This window comes from Hemicordylus capensis, chromosome 1, assembly GCF_027244095.1.
Source record: "Hemicordylus capensis ecotype Gifberg chromosome 1, rHemCap1.1.pri, whole genome shotgun sequence".
Classification (NCBI taxonomy): Eukaryota; Metazoa; Chordata; class Lepidosauria; order Squamata; family Cordylidae; genus Hemicordylus; species Hemicordylus capensis.
The window spans coordinates 306,022,182-306,041,836 of record NC_069657.1 but is presented as its reverse complement, the minus strand read 5'-3'; the positions used below and the strand labels follow the sequence as shown (position 1 = coordinate 306,041,836).

The 19,655-nt window shown below is 41.9% G+C and overlaps 1 protein-coding gene across 4 annotated transcripts in view; it reads right to left on the bottom strand.

The window, feature by feature from the left end:
• The window catches only part of KCNQ5 (potassium voltage-gated channel subfamily Q member 5), a 576,092-nt gene extending 556,776 nt beyond the window's left edge, over nucleotides 1-19,316 (bottom strand). For 2 of the 4 annotated variants that reach the window (XM_053286878.1, XM_053286866.1), the window contains exon 1: nucleotides 18,591-19,080. In XM_053286878.1, coding sequence (XP_053142853.1) covers nucleotides 18,591-18,970 — 380 coding nt within the window. In that variant the 5' untranslated portion in view covers nucleotides 18,971-19,080. Of the gene's footprint in view, nucleotides 1-18,590 lie in introns of all 4 variants that reach the window. The other 2 variants (XM_053286867.1, XM_053286872.1) reach the window with 2 other exon arrangements.
• Nucleotides 19,317-19,655: the final 339 nt, after the last annotated feature.

Below are 19,655 nucleotides of genomic sequence, written 5' to 3'. Positions count from 1 at the left end.
ACAAGCAGTTGTGCAATCAACACTACCACAAGTACTCCCATTAATGATAATTTGCTAAATGTGCAACCACTTGTTCCCTGAAGCAATGAAGCTGCCTAACAAGTCCACAACAGCCCCAACACAGAATACTGCTGCACATCACCATACTGCTGCACAGGGTTTCCCAGAATGGATTAGCAGGAAGACTCATTCCATTTGGTGTAAGACTCATTCCATTTTTCATAAGCAGCTTATTTAGAATAGTCTCTGAACTTAGTTTTAGCATATAGCCAATATGACTAGTAACCATTGGCAGACTCTGTATGTTAGTAGCCATTGAGAGGCCATAACTATGTAGGCATTGTCTTCCTGAATAATTGTAATTTCCTGAGTAAATTGCTGTGCACTGCTTTTATCTTCTGTTCTGCACACTATGCCCTTCCGTTTACTTGCCCAAGTACATACAAAGTTGCTCATTCATAATTATTTATTCCATAATACCATTCCCCGCGAACAACTATGCATACTGAAGCACATGACAGAGTTCATAATCAAGTTTCAATAAGCCCAGTTGCCTCTTTGGCTGTAGCAAGAACCTTCCCACTCTTTGGCAGATGAAAGGTTCCCTTCTTTGCTGATAGATGACTTTGTAAAGCCAGACTATATTTTGTGGAGTCTGTATTCTTTACCTGAGTATTTTGTGTTCTGCAAAAGCCCAGCCAGAGGGAAAGAGAAATCTTCTTCAGAGTCAATTTGCAGAAGGAAAGAAGATGGGGCTTCTCTTGACGGAAGCAGCAGCTGGACTGTGTGTAGGGTGGGCTTGTAGCGCAGTGACAGAGCATCTGTTTTACATGCAGACTGTTCCAGGCTCAATCTCTGGCATCTCCAGGTAAGGCTGGGAAAGGGCCCAGTGTTCTCTCTATTTTTTTCATTTGTGTGCAGAATTAGATTTGTTCTGGGTGGTAGTATCAAAGCAGTGTTGTGCACATGCATTCAGGGTGGGGCCTTCCTGATTCAACCTGAGTGGGATCTAAAATGAACTGAGCGGACATTAAAAAAATGTGTGAGCGTGCACACATGCTCACACCTTAGAGGGAAAACTGAAAAGCTCCTGCCTGAAACCTCGGAGAGCAGCTGCCAGTCAGTAGAGACAATACCTAGCTAGATGGACCAATGATCTGACTCAGCTAAGGCAGCTTCCTATGTTCCAAAGTACACATACAGTTCTGTTTGTCCTCCATCTCCATGGATTTGGGGTACCAGAACACATGGCTTTCCTGTCCACACCATTACCATTCTCCACTTGTACCAGGACAGCAAATGTGCAGATTCACAAGAGGTGCTGGAAGGTTTATTTCAAGATTGGTGAGTAGGTTTAATGCTTAGTGTTCCTCCCCTCCTTTCCACCCTCACCTTGCCATGAGATCCTAATCTCACTCCACTACCATTCAAAATGTAAATGCCAGACAGAAAACACAAAATGAAAGAAGTGGATAAAATGCCTTCATAAGAGGCTAAATTTAACTCAGTTGCATGATTTTCTTATGGATGGGATCATGTGTGAACTTTTTCATGTTGCTGTGTGAGCAACTGGGCTTTGTGCAGCAAAGTTTCTCATCCCAGAAGAGGGGAAAGGCCTAAGTGTTGCACCAGCTTCCTCAGTGATATTCTCCCAAGGTTGAAGATAGGAGAGGTGGGAAAGAGAGGTGGGAATTTGGAAATATAGTTGCTGTTTGCAAAACAACAACAACAACCGGAATTAGACCATAGTCTAGATCAGTGCTTCTTAACCCCATGGACCAGTGCCAGTCCGTGAGGAGTTGAGTGCTGGTCCATGAGGAATTAATCCCGCCCCCCACAAAACAAGTTTGAGCCGGTGGGGGGACACCGCTGCTGGAAGCTCTCCAGAGCTCATTTCTAGGCAGGCAGCCCTCACTGCTAGGAGAACGTTCATTGCGATGAAGCTACATTAGTGTTATCCCAGCAGCAAGGGCCGCCTGCCTAGAAATGAGCTCTGGAGCGCTCCCAGCGGCAGTGCCCCCCCCCGGCTTGAAATTGTTTTCGAGGGTGCCTGGGGGTGGAGGCGAGGGGAGGCAACCCCTTTACTAACTACTGGTCTGGGAAACTGCGCACAAAGCCTGTACCAGTCCATGACTCCAAAAACATTGCGAAACATTGGTCTAGATCTTTCCCCATGGAGGGAAAGATTTTGTTCAACAGCCTTTTTAACAACAGGGATAAAAAAGCAGAGTGGAACAAATAAAATCCTGTGTCTGGGCAAATTTTAAAAATGAAGAGCCTGCCTATGGAAAGAGAATCAAAGAGTTGGTGGATATTTTAATTTTGGAAACTGAACAATGCCAAAAATGCATTTTGAAGGGAGGGGAAAGAGTTGTGTTTTCTAATTAAGTCAGTTATAGTTGCTAGACAGGTGGGGCACCATTTAATTTCTAGAAACAAAGGTTTAAGAACTCAGGCTTGTGAAGCAGCAAATAGCATTTGTCCTGTGAGCCCTTCTCCTTAATTCTGATTGAGAAGGGGCTACTTGCTCAGTAAGAAGAAGGAAATGGATCTCTGTATCTGCTCAGAGTCATTCCTTGTATAAACCCACCGGCTGAGGGAAATCAATTACAGTACTGGCTTCCAAACCCAGGCACAAGTTACTGGACCCTGGAGGAGGGGTTGGGAGTGTACTTAGGGGACACTTTAGTGCCTGAACATGGAGTATGTGTGTGCCGGGAGACAAAGCAATGCTTGGCAGCAAGCCAAAAGCCTTTACAAGCAAGTAAAGCTGATCTTTGTGGGTGCTTACTCATAATTATGATGTTCACCTATCCAGGCCACTGCCCCTTAAACAATGCACCCCTCTACTTTAGCATGAACAAACCCATACTTTCCATGAATATGTAACTTGATGTGCAATCAACTTCCTCAACTTTATGGAACTTTCACAGTTCAAATGTCTCTGAACACAGTTTCATGGAATAGTTCGTGGCCAGAACTAATAAAGAGGAGGGAGTATGCACAGCTAGGTAGGTGGCATAACATTCAATATAATTTATCTTGAAATATAGAACATACATTTAAAATCCACTAAAAATAAGGGTGGAGCTGCACCAGACATATTTACATGATTTTCTTGGCTAAAGTGAAAACTGTGAAGATGAAAGAAAAGATGACAAAAATTTTATCTTTTAGAATGATTTCACAAATGATACTTGCAAATAATTATTCACTTGACAATTAGCAAGCATCATCTGTGAAATCATTCTAAAAGCTATATACCAATATAAACTGTGATACAATTCCAAACAGCAGAGGAGAGTTCTGTATATAGGATAATAGAATAATGATGATCTCCCTTTGTTTCTGTTGTCACACACTTTATATGACACCAGTCCATGTGTGTTCCTTACAAGTAGGAAGAATTTTCCAGTGCATTTTGAAAGGCAAACTGAACCCCTAACTCACTTGAGTTGAATTTACTTCTTCAGTATCCAGTAATGCAAACCAGTATCCAATAACATCAGGCCACACTTTATTTTCTATCCAACAGAAAATACCGTTTAATGTTGAGAAAGTTTAAGAAAACATTTGCAAATTATATCAGATCAGTATGTGGATCCTCAAAGAGGATTTTGCCTCGATTTTACAGCTATATTTTTTAATTTTAAAGCCAAAAACCACTAACCATATTATTATGTCATCCTATAAATGAAACGGATAATTGCACCATGAACATAAAGGAAAAAAGCATGAAAAGCGCACGATCCAGCCAAAAGTAAGGCATTTTTGGGTCCCATTTATTTCAGTGGATATCCTTGAATGTTTCCCATTGAAGTCAAAGTGATTTACAAGTGTTTAATTTTAGTGGATCATGATCTATATTTTAAGCAGCTGTATAAAGATATTCTGAAATTATCAAGTTATTTGTTTCAGAGTAGACTTTTTAATTTAATCTGGGATTATTCATTAGGCTATTCACATGAGCAGCCCTACATGGGCTTGCACAGCTCAACCGGTTAGGGCTGCTCATGTGAAGCACCAGGATCAAGGTCTATCTCGCCGCTGCCCCATCGGGAAGTCCAACTGGGCTATTACCTAGGCAGAAGGATGAGAGTACAAACAGCCCGAGCACACTCAGAGCCAAGTGGTGAGAGCACCCGGCTGAGGAGGAATCCCTCAATGCGCCACATTCCTGGCGCAGTACATTGAGGGGTGCCAGACTTCCTCCGCCAGCTCCCTGCTCACGTGCCAGGCAAGCGGCAAAGCCTTAAAACTAATTTTGATCGTGTGGAGGAAGGCAGCCTTCTGCCCTGCCAGAGTTTTCAGTCATGTGAATGATCTTAATGTCTTCAAAATATGGACGTTTTCAGTGTTTCATAACTGATCAAGTTCTCCATATGCAATCAATTGCACTCCACCCACATGCACACAGAGAGACACAAAGGCCTACATAGAAAACCTTTTGTAACAGATTACATTTCATATATATGCATTCAATAGTTAAATTACACATTGTTCTACCAACATAAAGGTTTTACCATGAACATTTTGTGTTAAGGACCATGCAGTTAATAGGAATTCTGATACTTCTTACTTTCCAAGTACTCGTTTTTTAAAAAATATACTGCAAGAATTATACAATCAAGGAGAAAGTTCCATAAGAGTTCATATTTGCATTAAAATAAGTACTCATATAAACCACTTTAATGTATCTCTACCTAATAATTACAAACAATAATTTATGTAGATTTTATTAGAATGTGTTGAGATGTAATATACAGTTCATTCCATGTTTACTATGTGTAACTCATATACCAGCTTTATATTAGACAAAAATGGTATGCATGTGTTTTGTCCACTTTGAAATGCGGCATTAAAAGCACATTTCAGCCATGGGTTTATGTTATTAATATAAGGGACGACGCAAAAGGTCAATGCACCGTATATTCTAGCCAATGCAGGTTTTACATCTGCACTGTAGACTGATATAAGCCTAACATGTAACAACCCTCTTCAGAGAGCAATCACAATTATGCACCAATTATGTACCACCCTGCCAAGACAATCTACATAACACTCCTAATATGCTGATTCTGTGAAGTCAGTGCATTCAGAGTTAACTAGTTCACCTTAGTTCATTCAGTTCCTCAGGTCAGTGTCCATTTCTGCTTTTAAAGCTAAAGATAAGTAACATCACAGTGAAATCACATATAAGATATCATCCATAAAGAGTTCTATATGCAGTGAAGCCATATGGCTCCAATTTAAAGGGCTGGAGACAGATAATAGGTATGTGTTTTCCCACCAGAGTGTTGAAGGCAGTTTAGAAGACTGCAGCTTGTGGTATGTGCGTTTACACTAATTAGATTTCTACTTCTGACAAAAGGTTTTGCACATATCATTGCAAAAATCCTCCTTGACCAGAGATGACAGTGGGACAAATGAATGAACAAAAACCTCTGTGGATACATGTTAACTATGAGAAGCAAAAAGTGATGCCTCTCTCAAACCATGTTCAATTCTCATAAAAATAATTGCCAGTCTTCAGTCCAACTTATTGGGAAGTTTTGTCAAACTCTGTTCAGCTCAGAGGACCTTAAACCATGTACTGTCGCACTTTGAGTCCAATTTACAGAAGAGCAAGCAAGAAATCTATTAATTAAAGCCATGGACTAAGAAACCATAGCAGTGTGTGTGTGTGTGTGTGTGTGTGTGTGTGTGTTTTTAATATTATATACACACACTTCTAACCAGGTTGCATTTTCAGTGTGAAATCGTGATCTGGTATTTGAGGGACCGCCTGCTCCCAAGGGTTGCTGCCCACTTGACAAGGACATCTGAGGGGGCCCTGCTCCGGGTGCCGACAATGAGGGAGGCCCGGCTTTCATGCACTCGGGACAGGGCCTTCTCTGTTGCTGCCCCTAGACTCTGGAATGCTCTCCCGGTGGCCATTCGTTCCTCAGACTCCATCACGGCTTTTAGAAAGCTTTTAAAGACTTGGCTTTTTACCCAGGCTTTTACATGATCGTTTTTACTGCGGCTTCTCTGTTTTTATCTGTTATCTGTTGTCATGTTTTTATGCTTGTTTATATGTTTTTAGCTTGATGTTTTTATTGCTTGATGTTTTTACTGCTTTTATTGTATGTTTTAATTTTTGTAAACCGCCTTGGGGTTTTCTTTTAACGAAAGGCGGTATAGAAATGTAAAAATTAATAAAAATAAATAAAATCTGTTATAATGCAAGATGTCCCACTACACATCACTGAGGGAGGGTAGGATGCCTCCTTGTTTGAAGGAGGCAATTATTAGACCACTTCTTAAGAAGTCTTCCCTAGATCCCTCAGTGATGAACAGTTATAGGCTGGTCTCCAATCTCCCATGGTCGGGTAAGGAGATTGAGAGGGTGGTGGCTAACCAGCTCCAGGCGGTTTTGGAGGAAACCGATTATCCAGACCCATTTCAAACTGGCTTTAGAGCGGGATATGGGGTTGAGTCTGCCTTAGTCGGCCTGATGTATGACCTTTACTGGGGAATCGACAGAGGGAGTGTGATTTTGTTGGTTCTTTTGGATCTCTTGGCGGCATTCCATACCATCAACCATGGTATCCTTCTGGATCGCCTGGGGGAATTGGGGATAGGAGGCACTGCTTTGCAGTGGTTCCACTCCTATATCTCAGGCAGATTCCAGATGCTGGAGCTTGGTGACAGTTCCTATTTAAAATGGGAGCTATTATATGGAGTCCCTCAGGGCTCCATTTTGTCACCAATGCTTTTAAATATTTACATGAAACCGCTGGGTGAGCTCATTAGATTTGGTGCAGGGTGTTATCAGTATGCTGATGACACCCAAATCTATTTCTCCTCCTCCTCCTCCTCCTCCTCCTCCTCATCATCATCAAATGGCATTCACTCCCTAAATGCCTGCCTAGAGGCAATAATGGGCTGGGTGAAGGATAACAAATTGAAGCTGAATCTAAGCAAGAAGAGGTGCTCATTGTGGGGGATTGGAATTTAAGGGATGAGTTAGATCTTCCTGTGCTGGATGGGGTTACACTCCCCCAGAAGGAACAGATAAGCAGCTTGGGAGTGCTCTTGGATCCAGACCTCACCATGGTATCTCAGGTGGAGGCCATGGCCAGGAGTGCTTTCTATCAGCTTCGGCTGATTCGACAGCTGCATCCATTCCTTGAAGAGAACAATCTCAAAACAGTGGTGCATCAGCTGGTAACCTCCAGGCTCAACTACTGCAATGTTCTCTATGTGGGGCTGCCTTTGTACATAGTTCGAAAACTTCAGTTAGTTCAAAATGCGGCAGCCAGATTGGTCTCTGGGGTAACCCGGAGAGACCATATTAGTCCTGTCTTAAAACAGCTGCACTGGCTGCCGATATGTTTCCGGGTGAAATACAAAATGCTGGTTACCTTTAAAGCCCTGAATGGCTTGGGTCCAGGTTACCTTAGAGAGCGCCTTCTTCGGTATGATCCCCATCGCTCGTTGAGGTCATCTGGAGAGGTCCGTCTCCAGTTACCACTGGTATGTCTGGTGGCAACTCGGAACCGGGCCTTTTCTGTAGCTGCTCCTAGTCTATGGAAATTGGAATGCACTCCCAGCAGATATCCGCAGTTTAGGCTCGCTGTCAGCCTTTAAGAGAGTCCTAAAAACCTATTTATTTGGCCTGGCCTTCCAAGGCTTGTAAAGTGTTGTTGTTTTAAAAAGTATTTTAATTGATTTTAAATAGTTTTAATCAGTTTTGAGTTTTTATATTGTTTTTTGCATTGTGTTCAAATTGTGGGTTTTATGTCTTTTTAAAAAGTTGTAGTATACTGCCCAGAACCTCTGGATGAGGCGGTTTAAAAATGTAGTAAATAAGTAAGTAAATAAATAAATCAAAGGACAGGCACTACAGCCTGCAGTGCATCTACTATAATAGGAACAAAGATGAATTTTATGAGTAAGCCCTAGATCCAACATATATTCCAGCATGATTCTCCAAATTTATGCCATGTTTGCTTAGTAAATTGGCATAGATTAATTTTCCTCACCAAGAAATGTACTTTTATTCTACATAAATCAAACTATCAGAATATATTTTGATAACTTCATGTAGGACACAGCCTGCCAAATTTCATGTAATGGATCTTCAAATTAAACTTAACTGGTTAACAACACTACAGTATGGCAACTCTACTCAGAAGCGGATATGTATTGAAACAAGGAGGTACATCTGTACTACAACAGTATTTCAAGAATTTTAATACAATTTTGTTGGGGGCAGGGGAGGAAAGATATTGGTATTTCCAGTTGCCAAGATTGCCATTTGCAATTAAAAATTTAAACTGGCACTCATTCTATGCAGGCAATTATCTAAAGGTAGCTGGCAGTCTTATTGTTTACAGTGCTGTGTCATGACTTTCACTGTCTGGACATTTATATTTTAATATATTTAACATTGTCAAATGTATTTTCAGCTTGGATCATATCCGAATCACACTCTCAGATAATAGTAGCAAAAATCCAGTTTTCCTGGCATCTATTTGATGGCTTAATATATATCAAAATAAAGTCCTTTCAAGATATTTATTTCAGAACTCAAGCAATATCCATCATACAAATCCAATAGAGACTTGTGCATGTGTAATCATGTGCATAAATACTTTCAGACCTTCTAGAAAAATATTTTATTTGGCTTCTGCAATATGCTAGTACTACCTAGATTTTTTAGAAAATCAGGTTAATATGTCATTATCTGGCAATCACAGAATATGTTTTCTACTCATCTCCAGGTCAATATTTTTATTATTTTATGAATAAAATCACAGCTAAAACCAGAGCTTGATAAATCCCAGGCATCTAGAAATTTAACCATGGTACTTGGACTAGGTAATTCAGAAGCAGAGTTTTAATAAAATCTATATTTGTCCCAGGAGGCTTTACACACAGGGCTTTAACTTCAAATCTCCTCCAGAATGGAGTGGGCCAGTCTACATATTAGCTGCATTTACCCCAAATTAGCTGCAGGCTATCGGGGGCCAGTACAGGCAGGACTCTTGTTTTCCCCCAGATTGAGGCTGCCCATTCTCGCTTAGTCTGAATTATGTCCGGCTTTAAAAAATCCTTTATTTCCAGTGGCTTTGGGTGGGGGTGGGGGAACCCGAGGCTTCTGTTATGCTCCCAAGTTTCTCTGTGATGTGTGAAGGGGCTTCTTTCCAAACTCGCACTTGAAATCCACCCAGGTGTCAGCAAAGGAGATTTGCAATTGCAAGAGCTAGGGGTGGGAGAGGGGTTGTGGCAGATTGATGCAATTCTGTGGAGGGGCTCCTTTCAGCTCATGTTTCTGTCAGGTTACATTAGAGCCAGGCAGCCTACATAATACACAGACAAATGTCCCTTCGGGTGGAAGCTATTACTCACAAACCACTCTCAGTGGAGAAAGCCCTCTCCAGCACCTGCAGGGGTGCTGTGCTGAGGTAACAAACTGGGAGCAAGTGAGACATTGGCCACGGTTCCCCAAAGGAGATGCTTTTAAGCACAGAAGGCACCCCCAACTCTGCTGAATCACTAAAGCATTTCTGCATTCTAGTGTGGTCCCAGCTGTGGTGCACGTGTCTCTGTCTGCAGAATGCTACCAGGAAGGCTTGCTAAAGATGAGTAGCATTTCATACCACCCAGGGGGGAAAGAAGTAGAATGGCTGGCTGAGAAATGAAGAGGGGCCACCGGGAGAATGAGAGAGTCCAGAAGGGGAGGGGGGGGGAATTCCTGAGTTACAACACAAGATGTAACCTGAGCCCTTGCATTCTGTTGTTTGATCCCTGGCTGCTTGGTCTTGAGGTCTTCTGTAACTAACTGTCAAATTAACACACACAAAAAGCTCTCTTGCCTCCTCCTGATGGGACTGGTTGGATAAAAAACCCAGAGCAAGTGGTGGGAACACGCACAGGAAAAAATCTGCAGGGATTGCGGAGAGGAGGTGACCCTATGTGAACTGTCTATTTAATCCCCCAATTTAAACATCTGCAAATCTGCTGCAAAGCAGATTCACTTTTCAGATACCCTGAAGCCATGTGGCACATCCCAGGCACCTCTTTTTCTGTCCTAAGGATGTTACTTGTAAAAGGGATAAAGAGAAGCCCATTTGCACTCCCCCTCCACAGTGTCTGTCACCAGTGACATAGTTGCAAATTCAGAAGTGCAGGCGCTCTCCATGACAGCCCCCCATGACTATGCCCACCCCAACAGCTCTGTCCCTGAGCGGCCCCCCTCCACTACACTCCTGTCTATCACTAAGTCCTCTAATTTTGTCAAGTGTCCATTGTTTGGCCCCTAAACTTTTGGGCTGGCTCCTAAACCCAAAGAAAAATTGTCAAGGTTAAAATTTAGTTTAATTTAGCTTAATTAAACTAATCAGAGTTGGGTGACATGTGGAACTGTGGTTAGTTTAAAAATGAAAACAGAAGCATTGATCTCCTACTTAGTGTACAGAGGAGCGTGCAAGCTCATAGCTCTCCAGGACTCATTCACCCAAAGAGAAACTATTGTTTCTTGTTACATCTGAACCAGGCCACTAGCTGAGTGAACAAAACTAACCTCACAAAGAAATTGCTACTGAAACTGGATTTGATCCCGCATTTAAAAAAACACAACCAGATATAAAACAGGATTACCATTCTGAATTAGAGTTCAAATAAATTAAACTCTCATTCAAAATATAACAGGAATCAGTTTATCATTTCTCCAAAAATCCATATCCTTTATTTCAGTTCAGTTCAATGCTGTAAGTCATAAAAGACAGATCAAAAGAACTGAACATTGTTGTAATACCATAGTGTGATATGCAGAAGTCTACCTTAAAATTATTTTGCATAGTGAAAATATTATTCTGGCAAAAGTCTCTTCTGTAGTTCTAGAAAATTGTTGGGGGGGAAATGTCAAGCATATTAATTTTGCAAAAACATTTATTACATTATTCTTGATACTTACAATGAACAATCTATTTTTTCCAACATACTGTTAAGTATTTAGGACAGCTTGCTTCTCACGGAAATAAATGGCAAAACTTCCATTTATTTTAACAGAATTACATTGCTATGTGATTTTTCAAGCAAAGAGCATTTGTTTTGTATTCTAACAGAACACAATCATTATAGGAGAGGAGAAACTTTTGCATAGAGTTCTACTAAAATGTCTAAAAGTACTTTAAAACATTTAAAAAGGTAATTACTAGCTTTCTTAAGTGGAATCCTATTCTAAATAGCTAAAATCTCAAGTATTGAACATAGGAAGTAAACATACACAACACTTAAGTGTTGCAGATGTTTGAAAAGTAATACATGAAAAGTTCATTCTTTACTCATATTCACTAGGTACTCTATTCTTAAAGCGTCCGTCCAAAGCAGTTGTGTGACTGAGCAGGAGCATAATATTTGAAAAAGAGATGAAATATATACACAATTCAACCCAAACCACAAGCAGAAAACATGAAAAAACTAAATTTCCATCAGTGATGGAAAGCAACAAAGAGCCGTCCTCACATACACTACCTCTGGAGTACCTTCCTTAGAATACTAGGAACTGCAGCCTAAAATACTGTAAATTGTGCTCTAAGGTTGGTGATCCTAAGCACGTTGATTAGCAAATAATTCCCATTGATCTACATGAAACTGATTTCTGAATAAACATGCACAGAAATGTGCTACAGGGGAATTAACTCCTAGCTGGCACAGAATACTACAAAACCCCTTAGATATCTTAAGGATGATTTATTGATTTGTTAATTAAGATTTGACTGAAGCACGCAGTAAAACTGTGCTTATTAATTACTACCACTATTGTGGACTAATTTGCATCATACTTATGTAATCCAAATTGTTACTAAGCAAGCTTCTTATTATAAAAACTACAGTAATAATGGAGACAAAGTATGTAACTGAAAGTCCACTAAAGGAAACATATTTATCGTATGTATTATATTTATTTATTCTATTATGAGGAACAGACATAAGCAATCAAAAGTATTTATTCCTAATAATAATAATAATAATAATAATAATAATTCGATTTCTATACTGCTCTTCCAAAAATGGCTCAGGGCGGTTTACAAAGAGAAATAACAAACAAATAAGATGGCTCCCTGTCCCCAAAGGGCTCACATTCTAAAAAGAAACATAAGACACACACCAAGGACAGTCACTGGAGGTACTGTGCTGGGGGTGGATAGGGCCAGTTAATACCATGAAGCTGGATAGTTGCTGAGACTTTATATTTAAGATACGTATATGGATCTCAAAATAATCATAAACCACGCCTTGACAAGTTTTATTTGGATTTAGGAGCCAGCCCAAACACTTGGGAGTCAGTCAGACAATGGACATTTTATAAAATCACTGGACTTGGTGATGTATGTTGCAAGGAGATACATGGGTTTCTCTTTATTCCCTTTATAAGTAAGTTCCTTAGAACAGAAAAAGGGCTGCCCGGGTTTTTATTATGTAAAATCGTTACATAATAATTATGTGTTTTGTAATAAAATAAAGATTTTATTTCTACCTCTGAATATCCTCGTCTAGGTGCCATGGCTCCCTGGCATCTGGGATCTGTCAACCCCTATCATAAATCTAACCTATATATATTCATGTTTTCATCTATTCCTATCAATAATTTCAGAATTTAAAAGTATCAGTTCCCAAGTAAGATCTATACCTGCCTCTACAGTACATGTGATCAAATTCAAGTTGAGATTACGATTACTAAAAACAACAGCGTACGTAATTAAGAATTCAGGAGAAGAAAAAACCTAAACTTTCACAGGTTTTATCTCTACCTATTTCCTCAGCAAAAATTCCTCCTGGTTTTAATGTGCATTCATTGAGGAACTATGGATGAAATACTTAAAAATAACAAAGGTGAGATGAAACTGTGAGAGACTGAGTAACTGAACAAGCAAGCAAGGGACGGAATTAATGAAAAGATACTATAGAGATGCAATAGAAACCTGTAACCATTCACAGATATTTGAAGCCTGAGGGAAGAAAACCATTTGCTTCCAATCATTCTCTCATTAGGTCTTTTCTGCTTTTCCTGTTTCCTTTTTTGCCCTACAAATGATATCAAGCCTGACTTCAGAAAATCGATTGCCAAATGAAGTAGTGAAAAACAAGCCTGCTAACTTTCAGCACAAATGCTTGCATTTTCAGAATATCTTGCAGCACATCTTTCATATATATTCCTGAGATTCGTCCCCACACGTTAATAGCTTTACTGATGTCCTAAACATAATGAGACTTCTAACCAAATGCATCAATTCACTGCCACTGTTTCTGACCCTTGAGCTATATAGAGAAGATCACACCTTTGCAGTCCACATTAAGCGAAAATAACTACTATCTCTTGACTTCAAACTTCCTGGTACTAGCACAGATTAAATCCCCACTTTACTCTTAAACTTTCAAGCAAGGACTGGGGAGGGGGGATTCCACTCTTCCACTACTTGGGTCAGAGGTATTAAGAGAGCACTGCCTTCTTCATAAATCCCACCGTCTGTTAAGATCATCAGGGGAGGTCCGGTTGCAGTTGCCACCAGCTCGGTTGGTGGCAACTCAAAACCAGGCCTTTTCTAGAGTTGCCCTGGGACTCTGGAACATGCTTCCTAATGAAATTAGAGTTTCCCCTTCTCTAAATGTTTTTAAGAAGGACCTAAAAACATACCTGTTTAGTCAGGCTTTTAGTTTATGGTTTTAAAGCTTCAGTTTTAGAGTTTTTATTGTATTTTAAATTGTTTTAAATATGTTAATGTTTTAATTGGTTTTATATTGTGAACCACCCAGGGACTTTTATTGTATGGGGTGGGATATAAATGTAATAAATAAATAAATAAATAAATAAATAACTCTTGTTAACTACCCTGATTACCCTGAAGTACTGTATATGTAATTGGGTGTTATGTATACAGAGTTAAACATCTGACCATGCTCTAAAGGCTACGATGAAGATTTAAACAAATACAACTTATCCTTGCACTCTGTGATGTATAAATATTAGTTTGCCAGTTGTTATTTTTTGTTAGGATTTTGAGAGAATGGGCTATCATCTCAATTGCAGGATGCCTACAAAAGAAAAGACAGGATAATGGCTATACTAACACAGGAAGACTGGAATGACTGTAAGAAAACTGTAAGAAAGCTATGAATACTGCTGAATGGCAGCTAGTGCTGAATGAAAGAAATTGTCAGGTGGAATAACTGCAAAATCTTCAATGGGCAGAAGAACTGTATACTCCTAAACTAGTCCTCCCTGGCCTGAGAAAAAAGCTACCTTGGAGGAGATAGTATAAAGTTGTTGATTCATAGCTCTCTTTTGCTACGCTGGAGATCTTCTTTCTTACACACACGAACATAAAAATATAAGAACCCTCCTATGTCCTCTGGAGACATACAAAAAGTAATCTAGAAATCAAGCCAGATCTTCAAAAAGCTCCTGCACTGCCAAACACTGTTAGCTTTTACTTCCTACAAAAGTCTGTTCTTGGGATAGAATAGGGGTGAGTAAAAAGTACAAGTGGGTGTTCTACAAAAGACAGAGAGGCAGAAAGCATTTTCTTTTTAAGTACAGATTTTTTGTGCGTGGATGAGTTAAAAAGAATATATCCTTAAGAAAGAGCTGAAGGACCTCGGAACACATCAGATCAACTCTAAGAATAAAAGTAATATTGTACAGCACTTGTGGATTATATAACTCTTGTTTGCATTGTGAATCAATGCAGCTCTTTTTCTTCCGTATTGTGCTCCAAATGTCCACAGGTTAACAACCCATCTTCTTCCATGTGATGTGGAAGCAACCAGGCCAGGTACATTAGAAAAAGAGCTGTCCAGTGAGACTACATGTTCTGCATTAATCCATCCATTTATAGAGTTGCCCTCTGAGGCAATTGTATAATAACGCACATATACACAGACAGATCACCACCGTCTCTCACACACAATCTGGAGGTCATCCTGCCTCTGGAAAAGGTCAGAATGGCCATAGAAGAGTATGTGCAGTTTGCAGTTACTAGAGTGCATATTCATAGCTGGGAAAAAGTGGTTAACTATGCATATTAATGTTTTTGTCAATATTGCATTTGGAGATTTGGCATCAGGGGCTATTATTTAATGGAAGTATTGTAACAATGTGGCAAACATTAAATACATCATTATTTCTCATCACAAGTACCTTACCTGTAGTTAAAACAAAGAGTCTTGTGGACCTTAAAGACCAACAAATTTATTGAAGCATAAACTTTTGTGGACTACAGTCCACTTCAGAAGTTATTTGTATTTGTTCTTTTGCAGTGGGTTTGATACAGTCACTTCTAAGCACCACAGCTAGTATTACTTCCACTGAAATGAATTAATGAGAAGAAAACACTAATGGACAGATGCGTGCTTTAGCTAGATTATTTCCATTGTCAATGGACAGTGAAAATAAGTTTTGCCACAATTCAGGCAAAATCAAATTTAAGTCCCATTCATTTCTATGATACAGTTAAATATGTGCCAACAAAAAATGTCAAAACTGATGCTAGTGGGATTCAGTGGATAGGTGTTTGGCCTGAGTTGGGTTCAAATATACCCTTCGGATGCCAATGGGATTCACTGTAAGCTCACTGGGTGGTGTGGCATTCTCTCTGTTCCAGTTCTCCATCTGCGAAATTGAAATTATAGGGCAGCTTCAGACAACATAGTAAAAACTAAATTAAACCCTGCTAAGTTGGCAAAGAGGCACCTTTTAACGTGGTGATTTTCTTTATTTAGCAGGGGGAGAGTAACTAGCCCTCTCCACCCCCAGCACAGTACCTCCAGTCAGGGGCGTAACGAGGCTGGAGTGGGCCCAGAGACAAAATTTTTAAATGGGCCCCTCGCTGATACACACACATTTCACATGTGACTTGCCTCTGGGGGGCCCCTCGAGGAGTGGGGGCCCCCAGGCAGCCACCTCCCCTTGCCTAATAGTAGTTACGCCCCTGCTTCTAGTGACTGTTGCTGGTGTCTGTCTTATGTTTCTTTTTAGATTGTGAGCGCTTTGGGGACAGGGATCCATCTTATTTATTTGTTTGTTATTTCTCTGTATAAACCACCTTAAGCCATTTTTGGAAGGGCAGTATAGAAATCGAATTATCAATAACAACAACAACTACTACTACTACTACTAGCTGACTTGCACAGAGCATCTGCACGCTATTTGGGGCCGGATATTCTCCCCTCCCTCCTGCCCCACTCTCTAATTCCCACTCACCTCCTTTCCAGTCTCTCCACTGCTTCCCTAAGCTTTGCCACCGGAGCCGCCTCTCCCTTACCTGGGACGGCCAGGCATGCCTTCCCCCCACCGCCTCCCGCCCCCGGTGGCCAGGCTGGGCTTTTCCGCTGCCGCCTCCACCTCTCCCTCACCCAAGACGGCCTGGCCTGCCATCTCACCGCTGCCTCTTGCCCCGGCAGCCAGGCCAGGCTTTGCCGCCGCCTCCCCCTTACCCGGGGCGGCTAGGCCTGCTGTCCTGCCGCTGCCTCCTGCCCCCAGCGGCCAGGCCGGGCTTTTCCGCCGCCGCCGCCTCCCCATTACCTAAGATGGCCAGGCAAGATTTGAAGTTGTTACAGACACCAGGTTCAGAACCACACATCAGGAAGAATACGCCAACACTCGTAGGTTCAGACAACATGACCAATGTTGGCATAGCTTTTACCATGTCAGGTGAAGTTGCCCATATTGATCAGGGTTGTTACAATAATGAGTATAGAATTGGCTGAATGGAAAAGAAGCAATGCAATGTACAAGAGAGTGAGTTATAAGTGGAAAGTCCATGGATGAAACTTCACTTTGGCCATGAATCAATGAGGTGGCTCTTGCAAGCCATTATTGTTTCAGTCTCATACCCCTGTCTGCAATAGGAGGACAGAAGATTGCCTTATTACAAAGTACAACATTCTGAACACATGAAATGCTCTATGCAAGTACTATGAAACAAATAAAAAAAGAATTGTGAAGTGCTGTGCACCTTAAGAGTGTTCCATAAGCAAACATATAAATGTTTAAACAAATATTTTGCTCCCCACTCCCCAAAGAGGCACCTTTTTAAAGTGGTGATTCTCTTTATTTAGCAGGGAGAGACTAACTGGCCCTATCCACTCCCAGCACAGTACTCACAGTGACTGTTGCTGGTGTCTGTTTTATGTTTCTTTTTAGATTGTAAAATCTAAATCTTTGGGGACAGGGAAACATCTTATTTATTTATTATTTCTCTATGTAAACCGCTTTGGAAACTTTTGTTGAAAAGCGGCATATAAATATTTTTTGTTGTTAAACTTCTTAAAGTACATGTAAAAGTTAACTATGGCAATTCCCATTGAATTTATGGATTCTACAGCCATTCCATAACTCTGCAATCTCCTATGCCAATTTGCTTTCCTAAAGCTACTCTGCTAACCCATTATGGATTGCCTTTAAATCACTGCTGTACCAAGACTCTTTTCACCCCCTTCAGTTCCTTTGCTGTGTCCATTCCTAATCATTTCCCCCTCCTTACTGTAATTGGCCAATATGTCCTATTCCTCACCCCACCCTGCTTTCTGGAAAAGCAAGTCCTGTTCATTCAATTCTTGGGCATGTCATACCATAATAATGTTTATGATCACTTCACCGACTGCATCTTTCAACTCTTGAGAGGGATGTTTCGCAAAAGAGACTTTACACCATTCAGCCTTTGACCACAAGCCAATTCAGCCTTTCACTTCTCCCTGCTCCTATCCCTGGCTGTGACAGTATTGCCTTATGTCCCAGATTTTCAACCACACAACATATGCTACATCACACCTTCAAAATATATGTCAATTAATCTGAAAAAGCTCTTCCACACCCTCTATCCTAGGTTTCCATGATAATTCAAACAAAAACATCCATCCTTTTACTACAATGGTTGTAACTATGACATAGTGGTTCAAGGAGGCTTACTAGGGGTGATCTGCACATGGCATGTACAGTCTGACCCTGTAATTGCAAGATTTTGAGGTGTACACTGCCCTGGGAGCTATATACTCCTAATAGATTTTTTAAATAACTTGGAAGAAAGCCCCACATAATCCAGTGGAGTTTCATATCAGGTGAATGTGTATATGATTGCAAAATTAAAGCCTCCTATCACTTTTCTATTTTTCATGTTTGAAATTTGGATGTCAAATCTACACCCACTAGCAGCAAGTACATTTTAAGGGCTCTCCCTCGAGTTTTCTACCTCCCATTAACCACATTCATACGTGTGCGGGCAAATAGCTCAAAGGTGCTTTCAGCATCAAGATGTGTCTTACTTTATGTCTAGGACATCGTCACATCTCTACAGAACATGTGGGATGCTCATTTCAGGGCATCAGCTCGGTAGCTCAGTATAATTCAACAGCGCTGGGAAAGAAACACACACACACCTCCCAGGCCCTCCACTGCATGCCTGTTTCTTTAGGTGTGCTTAATCTGGCCACTTTAATGCCAGGTGGGTGCTCCTCCTCCCCATGTGGCAACAAAACACCAACAGTAACACCAACAATAGCAGGAGCGTGCGCGTCCGCTCCTGCCAGCCGGCTGTACTCACACGAACGCGTGGTAGATGAACGCCCAGCCTCTGGGTCTCTCCAGCACGTTGTAGAGATAGTTTTGCAGCCTCCTGTACTTGGCGTTCCGCCGGTAGGTAGGGTTGCTGCTGTAGGAGAGCGGCTTCCCCAGCAAGCTCATCCGGGCTCTTCCTTGCTTGCCTCGCCGGCTCTCCCGCAAGCCAAGCCCGCCGCCGGTGCCCAAGAGGAGCAAGCCGTCCCCTCGGGGGGCCGCCGAGTTCAGGAGCACCCTGCTCCGGCCGGACTCTACATCCTTCATGCCACCGCTGCTGCTGCCGCCGTGGCGCCCCGCCGAGCTGCTCTTCAGCCAGAGCCCGGCGGAGCCGCCCTCGTCTTCTCCTCCGCTGTGGCTGCGGGGCATGGCATCACGGCGGGGGCAAAAGCAACAGCAGCGGCGGCGGCGACAGCAGCAGCAAAGGGTGCCGGCACCCGCTTGGCTGGAGGCGGTGGGAGGCAAGCAGCCTATTCCAGGCGCAGAGGGAAGAAGCAGAAGAAGGCGGGAGAAAAGAGACTGGGGCAGGAGGCGCTTAGCGCTTTCCCCACAGCTCTCGCCAAGCAGGAAAGGGGCAGGGGAAGCCGTGGGGGCCACCTTGCTGACCCACAACAAGGAGTGCGTGTGTGCGGGGCGGGGGGCCGGGTGAGAGAGAGAAGAGGCGACGGCGGCTCCGCTCACACGCCTTCCCTTTTGGAGACTCCTGCTAGCTTTCTGAAGCCCTCAGAGGTTCCGAACGCTCTCGCCTTCTCGGCCACCTTCTTTTTAATTTTAAAACTTTGGAGTCATAAGGGCAGAGAGTCTAGTCCCAGCGATAATGCAACAGAGTGTTGCTCGTCCAAAAGCGAGAGCCAGGAACATCCACAAATGACACAAGAAAAAAACGAGTGGCCGCTGTGGGGGGAAGGAGGAGTGGGGAGAGGAGAGAGAGAGAGAGAAGCTGGCTGTCTTGATTTATAGATTTTTTTTAAAAGGGGGGGGGGCGGGAAGCCTTGGAAAGACACAAACTAATGCTGAAGGCTCCTGCTGCTACCCTTGGCTTGTCAGTACATTT